This window comes from Prunus dulcis, chromosome 8 (assembly GCF_902201215.1).
Source record: "Prunus dulcis chromosome 8, ALMONDv2, whole genome shotgun sequence".
Taxonomy (NCBI): Eukaryota; Viridiplantae; Streptophyta; class Magnoliopsida; order Rosales; family Rosaceae; genus Prunus; species Prunus dulcis.
In genome coordinates this window covers 17204207-17212344 of record NC_047657.1, presented here as the reverse complement: position 1 = coordinate 17212344, position 8138 = coordinate 17204207, and the positions used below count along the sequence as shown (strand labels likewise).

General features: G+C 35.4%; 1 protein-coding gene across 2 annotated transcripts; it reads left to right on the top strand.

Moving 5' to 3' along the window:
* The first annotated feature begins 2132 nt into the window (after nucleotides 1–2132).
* Nucleotides 2133–8138, top strand: LOC117637994 (protein NLRC3). Of its 2 annotated transcripts, none has more exons than XM_034373079.1 (16): nucleotides 2133–2574; nucleotides 2667–2769; nucleotides 2864–2932; nucleotides 3035–3151; nucleotides 3254–3327; nucleotides 3593–3695; nucleotides 3863–3905; nucleotides 4409–4471; nucleotides 4937–5166; nucleotides 5929–6049; nucleotides 6143–6246; nucleotides 6474–6587; nucleotides 6669–6839; nucleotides 6931–7074; nucleotides 7184–7329; nucleotides 7662–8138. In XM_034373079.1, exons 1-16 carry the CDS (start codon nucleotides 2505–2507, stop codon nucleotides 7811–7813), a joined length of 1824 nt encoding a protein of 607 aa, XP_034228970.1. In that variant the 5' UTR covers nucleotides 2133–2504; the 3' UTR covers nucleotides 7814–8138. The 2 variants fall into 2 exon arrangements, with proteins under 2 accessions (XP_034228970.1, XP_034228969.1); XM_034373078.1 differs by having other exon boundaries at nucleotides 2191–2574; nucleotides 6916–7074.

Below are 8138 nucleotides of genomic sequence, written 5' to 3'. Positions count from 1 at the left end.
TTGGCAAACAATTCAATTTTATATGAACCAAGGGTGGAGCCACCCTTAGACTAGGGTGATTCCGTCTCAGTCTAAATACTTATATATAAAATAAAAAAAATAAAAAAATTTGTTTTATTTTTAAGAAGTACGCTCTATTTAGTGAAAATTATTCTACCCCATTTAAGAATGAGGTTTTATAATATAAGGACAAATAGGATGGCATAAAGATAAAATAGTTCAGAGGCTCCAAATAAGAACAAACCTGTCCAGTTATTATGACCATGTCATTCGCCGATAGTGACATCGACAATGAGTGCATATATTTTTTTGCTAAAATGATTGGTCTCTAATGGAGTTTTTTTATATTCATTTTTGTGCTCTTGACATATAAAGAAGAAATGGGAGTAAAAACATTTTAAGAAAATGAAGCAACGAAACTCTAATCGTAAAATCCTAGGTCGAGTTACGTGAGTATCTAAGTCTAATCGAGTCATAAGTGCCCCATAATAGTCTTGTGGTTAGGATTTGAGGCTTGAGAAAGATTTGCGTAGAAATTAAAGGAAAGAAGTAAAAAGAAACACAGTGATTAGCGTGGTTCAGCTTAGTTTGCCTACATCCATGGTACAAGAAGGAAGGAACTCCTATTCATCATAAACATGGAATTAGCTTCTCTGGTACATAAAAAGCACTCATACAACAGCTAACTGGCACACATCAGGTACCAAGCTACACTCATGAAGAAGAGCCCAAGACAACTAACTCCACTCATCCAACATAACAATAAATGAAGGGAATAAGAGCATCTCCAAGAGACTCCCTAAATTTTATCCAAATTCTAGCTAAAGTAGCTAGAAAGCTAAAATAGCTAACCAATTAAAAGGTGGTTCCTCCAGCAGTCTCTCTATTCTAGCTAACCACAAATATTTTATTGTTTTAAATTTATTAAAAAAATAAAAAAAAAGAACCCAAAAGTCATTGTCTCAACCCCACCGAACCTTTTTCTTTCCTTCTCTCTCTCTCTCTCTCTCTCTCTCTCTCTCTTCCAGCTCTTTCTTCTCTCTCTCTCTCTCTCTCTCTCTTGCGCAGCATCAGTTGGCGAGTCTGAATTTCTCTCTCCCCATCGCTACATGTAGCGATCCAAAATAGCGAGAGAGGTAGCGAGGCTGCTGGAGGGCAGTTTTTCCTTCATTTTTGCTAAAATGGCTAGAGATAAGGGAGTAGCGATGCAGCTGGAGATGCTCTAACTCTGTACATATTCTAATACTCCCTCTCAAGCTGATGTGAAAATGTTAATGGTGCCAAGCTTAGAGAGAAACTCTTGAAACTGAGATGAGGACAAGCCTTAGTTAAAATGTCTGCCAACTGCTCATTACTTGTAACAAACACCGTTTGAATGACATATGATTGAACCTTTTAACGAACAAAGTGACAGTCAACGTCAATATGCTTGGTCCTTTCATGGAACATGAGATTAGACATTAGAGGCAATATGCATAGCAGCTTGGTTATCACAGAATAATTTTAAAGTCCACAAAATTATTTAAGATAAGTAAATATAATTAATTAGTATTTATTAAGTAATTTATGAAATTAATTAAAATAAATAATTATTCAAAATTTTTTTGGTGAAAATAATAATTCATTAAATAAAGAATAATTAAAACATAAATAATAAATAATATAATTAAATACGGTTAAGATATTACTTAATTACAAATATTAAACCAAACAAATAATTTTGTATAAAAAATAAAAAACAAAGTACACAAAATAATTTAAAATAATTAATTACTATTTATTAAGTAATTTATAAAATTAGTAAAATATTTAAATATTAATTATTCACTAAAAAAATAATAATTAAAAAATATTTTACTAGTTAAAGTAATTAAAAAAGAATAAGATGTTATTTAATTACAAAAAAGAAAACCATTTTGTGCAGTATATTTAAAGAGTATAGCCGCGCGGCTATACCCTTGAATATTATAATATTGTTCCTACGTATAACCGCCCGGCTATGCATTTAAAAAATATTAATATTAAAAGAGTACGGCCGCTCGGATATTCTCTTTAAATATTATAATATTTTATTCAAATATATTTTAATTATGCTTGCATATTGTATATCAAGTCATAAATTTGTGAGAAAAATATATATAACTAAATTTAGGGTCATAATCTTTTGCTGAGATTATATGAAGACTATTGCGCGCCGCTTCGCAATTGGAGACGACTTGTCGTTTACATCGTCTCTTCTTCACTCTGCTGAAGCTACGTCGTCGTCCCATCCCTTCGTCTTGCAGCTCTTGCTTGACTCATTTCTCTATCTCCCACCCGACCCGACCCGACCCAATCCAGAGCTTCTTCTTCTTCTACTTACCGTGCTTATCTTTTGAAAGCTTCCCGTCCAGTCCTATAATCTGCAATTCCAATTAATTCATAACGACAATAAGTTTGATCCTCTCAGAAAATTATTGGATTTTTTGAACAAAAGTGCAGATTCGGATTGTTTTTTCTGAAGCATGGGCGAAAGTGAAATTCCATCTCTGGTTTCCTTGTGCATAGAGGCAGTAAAAAACGAGCTGGTTCGCGGTAATTTTCTGAAGCTCACGCTTCCATGATTTATACAAAACCTGCATTTACTTCAGAAAAAAAAATATGGTTAATTTCGAGCTGGTTTGCAGGCGATGATCTTTTACCGATTATCAAGGAGCTTCCAAGGAACTTGGTTGATATTCTAGCTTCGAGACTGCCTCCATTGGCTTTAGAAAAGTTGCAGACCGCAGTGTACGTCGGAACCTAATCAAAAGCTTACAACAATTCGAATTTCTCAAAATTTCTAACTTTTTTTGGATTATCATCCGGTTTCTTCGTCAAGCAGGCCTTTTGACGATCGAGATGACCATGATTTCGCCGATGAAGGCCTTAGAAATGGTAGAAAGCGTGGAAGGTCTGGAAGAATTGAGTTTTTTTTGTGGGTATTGTTATATTGTTTTTGTTTGGTTGACTGTAGAAAGGAATTTAACCTGCAAATGCTTACATTTTGTTGCAGGAGTTGGAATTTCAGTACGGCATGGAAAATTTTAGTTAAGTCGCGGTGGCCTAATCTTGGCAATCAGATTGAACCAATTGACTGGCAACAGATGTATTGGGAAACGCATCTTCAAAAGTATGCCTTTTTCTTTGCTTCTCAATGAAAGAATAGAGATTCGATTTTCTGTTCATGAATGATTTGCCGTTTTTCTTGTATGATACCACAAACAAACAACAGTTGCTTAGATGAAGTGGCAGAGATAGCTTCGCTTCCCTCATTTGATGGGCGCCTTGGTGAAATCGGGATTTCAGGTACTTGCTACTAGGTTGCTTGATTTTTATTAAATTCCTGTTTATCTGGGGTGAAGTACATTTGTATATATGTGCTTTGTCAATTACCAATAGAAAATTTTCGTTTTGCTACGTTGCATTAGAAACTTTCTAATTTTAAATTGAATTTAGCAAGTTAGTTAGTTTCCATTTGATTTATAGAAAGGGTGTCCTTTTGCATTCACTGATGGTCTTGCTAATCCCGTAAGTGGTCTATCTTATCATATTTTTATTTTATTTTGTGCAGACTCTATATTGAAATTGATAGGCTTTGAGGGTTGCATGGATACTTCAACTTGTGATTATTCCAAACTATATCACCATTGCCAACAATTTGGTTATTATGCCAGGTAAGAAAGTATGTTATGAGAGCATGGTCCTATGTCCTTCTGAGACTGGAGGGCTGGTTGCACAGTCAAATTTTAATGGCTTGTCCCTTTGCCTATGTACACTTCTTTCTTTCTTTTTTCCTGTATGCAAAATTATCTTATCACATGGTGTTCTTATGTCTATGCAGATGCCTGAGACTTCAAAATGTTCTTTGTAGTGCAGAAATTTCTGTAAGTTATTCTGCTCATGTTGAGATGCTGTTGACATGTGGAAAACACTTTGTATATTAAGTATTAACATCTGAGAAAGAACGGGTTCAACTAATTCTCCTAAATATAAAAGTCTTAATCATCTATTATAGGTGCTGTGAGTCTGTTGTGAAAGTTTTATGAGGCATGCTATGCATAATCTATCTGGTCAAACCCATCTCTGTGGTCAATGTCATGTTTTTCATGCGTGACTGATTAGATGGTTGCTAGAGGATCAGAATGTTTGTGCATAATTTGTGTGTGTTTGTCTCAAAATGGAGCACCCCCTCCCCCAACGAAGACACACAATAAAAAGACATCAATGAAGTTGTGAGGAATAACTTGCTCAACCATGTAGTTGATCACACTTAGTTGGAAATTGAGTTGAACAATATACCTGTTCTATGTGCATGCTTGTAACTTAATGGCCTCAAGTGCTTTACGTGCAAGTCACTTTGCATTAGTGTAATACTAATCTGTTGCAGCATTTATTGAGGAAAAGCCTGTTGCAGAGCTTGGAACTAAGGTGGATCAGATCCAAGGAGCATGTAAGCTCAGTTCATTTTTCTTTGAATGTTGCTAAGATGGAATAAATATCTTTCTCAAGAACTGACTACTCCCCAATAAAAATAGAGACCACTCTGAAAATTATTTGGGCAGCCTAAGCTGTTTCTTTTAAGTGCCTTTTTCTCGTCTCAAATTTTCTGTGAGTGGGTGGGATGATGGTTTAGTGGGCAGCCACTCATAGTTTAAAAATAGCCATCTGTTAAATGCATAGAAAGATACTGCCCTCGTGCTGTACATGCTATACCAAATTACAAAGTAAAACAGAAATCTTCATTTTCATGTGGTCCTGGTGTACCTCCTCCACATTATATTTTGTAGCTAGTAGTCACCTCTCATACTATAGAAATTATATAGAGATCAGAGATTGATGTGTACGTTAAATGCTTCCTTTCAACTGCCTGAGTTATGATTTAATCAAATGCCTGATCCTATATGCATTTCTACAGATTGATGGACTATGCAAACTTCTGAACCAGAACAGTGAAAGTTTAACATCACTTGAGTTCATTCACTGCAAGCTTTCTTCAGATTCTATCAATGCAATTTGTAGTTCCCTACCCACAAAGAATGTGCAAACACATGGGATAAAAAACTTCTCAATCAACACATCAAACTTTCTTGAAACAAACCCTGTTTCCTTACCCCTCGGACTTGTGTCATTTTTGTCATCAGGAAGGTATGTTTGCTTTTCCAATCTCAGGCATCATTCAAATCCATCCAATTGTTGATTGGTTGAACTGTCTGCACAAAAGCTCACAAACGTTGAAAGTAAATATCATGTTGCATGCTTGATATGTAAATATCATGTTGCATGCTTGATATGTAAATATCAAGTTGCATAGCTGGTCTTTGGAGGCTTGTTTGTTTTAATATATCTTCACTTTATTATGTTCCTTTCAGGATTTTTGCTTTGGAGAATTCAATTTTGTTGACTGAGGCCCTTTTAATGCTTGGTTTCAAACTTTTATTTAGTGCACTTCGCATAAGTTTCTAGTAGCACTTAAAAGCTTGTTGAACCAAAACATTGACAGAGGAACAGACAAAACTAGGTTAATTACTTCTACAATAGACTCTCGGCCATTTACAACCACAAGAAGATAGAATTCTTTTTGTATGTGTATTACTATAATGTATATTTTTTTCGTCTTTTTTCAATTGTATATCTGTGGCCATTCCTTGCATCTACGGGTGGCAATATGTCACACAACACCATGACACAACCCGAACACTATTAGCACTGTTCAACTAATATTATATTAGTGAAATGTTAACTTTCTCATTTTTGTGATGAATAGTATGAGTTATTGTTTATTATTTTATTATTTTTTGTATCGCTTTGCGTGTTGACCAACCCGTGGGTTGACACTAATAATTATTAAAAAATAATTATTCCAATGGCATTTTTGTGCTTCTGAAATCTGTCTTGTTTTGCTCTCAGGTCCTTGTATTCTTTAAAACTCTCTGACAACCACCTTGGCCGCAATTTTGCAAAATTGGTTTTTGGTACTCTTCTCAATGCTTCGTCTAGTCTATCCATCCTTGACCTTTCAGATAACAATGTGAGTGACGCAATTCCTTTAACAAAATTAGTTTGTACTTTTTTTACAATTATCCTGTACGACTAACATGAAACTTTATACAAAATCTTTTAGATATCAGGCTGGCTTTCTGAACTCTATTGGAGATCACCAAGTGGTCCCCCAACGCCTTTGGGAATTGGAAAGTCCTTCCAATCATTACGAGTGCTCAATTTAAGGTATGATTTCATAGTTACTTGGGCCTTCTGTGCAATTTTCTATTCCTCAACAAGAAAAATGGCAGTTGTAAAATAGATTAGGGAACTCCGCAAGGTACTTTTCATCAATTACCCCGTTCATGAGCCTGATGTAGTGGTTGTATAAGTTGTATTCCGTGCTGCTACACAGATCCTATGTTGAAAAGAAAACAAATATGAGGGGTTTAATTTTACTTCTCTGTTTATAGGGGAAATAATCTAAACAAAGATGATGCAGATGGTCTTAGATACGCACTCGTTCATATACCTAATTTGGAGGTCCTAGATATGAGTGATAATCCTATTGAGGATGCTGGAATCAGGTTGGTTGTGTTTTCAATCTCCACATATGCATTGAGCATTTTAGGCCCAAAGTCTAATATTCTATATCATAAATGTCTCAGGAGTTTAATTCCATATTTTGTCGAAGCTTCCGAAAAATGCTTTCCCTTTGCTGATTTAATGTTGGAGAACTGTGAGCTTTCCTGTAATGAAGTGACTTACCTCATAGACACCCTCTCAACCCTACAGAGACCATTGAAGTCTCTATCTGTTGCTGATAATGACCTTGGCAGGTTTGTCTGGATGGCACTGGCTTAGACGTTTTACTTCTTTATTTATGTTTTTTCTCAATATTTACTGGGTTGATAGTTCACTATTGTGTAGCCAAGTGGCAGCAGCTTTGGGAAAACTTTTGTCCACATCAATTCAAATACTCAATGTTGAAGGTATTGGATTGGGTTCATCTGGTTTTCAGGAACTACAAGATGGCATAACTAAGGAGTTGAAGCTAGTCAAGGTCAACATAAGGTGTGAAAGAATAACTTTATATTTTTCTTCTACTTTTTTATTATTATCTATTTATATACGCTTATAGCTGATGGCCAGGAAATTTATCGTATTAATAAATTATGTGTAGCAAAAATCGTGGAGGAATTGAAACTGCAAACTTTTTGTCAAAGCTCATATCAATGGCTCCAGAACTCGTTACAGTCGATGCTGCATATAATCTTATGCCTTTAAAATCCTTGACCACCATATGCTCGGCCCTTAAAGCTGCTAAAGGTATTTATTAACTGTATCGATTTTTTCTAAGTAGCTAATGGCATCTGGTCCATTAACTTTTGTGCTGCCACGAGTTGCCTTGTCGCTGGTAAATAATTTGGACTACCAAATATTAGGTTATCGCGGATTAACTGCGTGTTAAATCTCAGTTGAATCTTTGATCTTTAACCCCCTCCCTCTTTCCATTTTTTGGTTCAATGGCTGATATTGGATAAATCAATTAGAGTATTCATGGGAGATGTTAATGGATAGGAATTGAAATTATTTTATATGTCTGTGTTCTGCTGCTTTGTCTGAATATAAAACCGAGTTTAACTAACTTTATTGATTAGGAAATATTGAGCGTCTGGACTTGAGGGGAAATATTTGGGATTATCAACCAGGTTATGCTTCTATGCATGCCGACATACAATGTAATGGAAGGCCTGTTTTGATTCTTTCGTCGTCACCAACTCCAGATGCACCCTATGACGATGATCCGTGAACGGGATGGCTCTCATAATATATTTTTCATTCAACTATCTTATGCCAATCACCCACTGAAGTTGCCAAAGTTTCTCCCCTGTGCAACAAAACTAAGCAGGCATTAGGCTGATTAATGTGATTATGTATATTATTTACCTGCCTTCCCGGCTGTGATAGCTATATCAAGTAATTTTAGGCTTCAGTTGTGAGTTCTTGTCCAAATGTACTAGTTTCATGTGTTGTAAAATATATCGATTTTGTTTTCAAGGTTGATTTGATTGTATTAGCATAAACTGCTTAAGTTTGGACCTCCCATATAAAAGGTTGAAGGGGTTATTGCGATT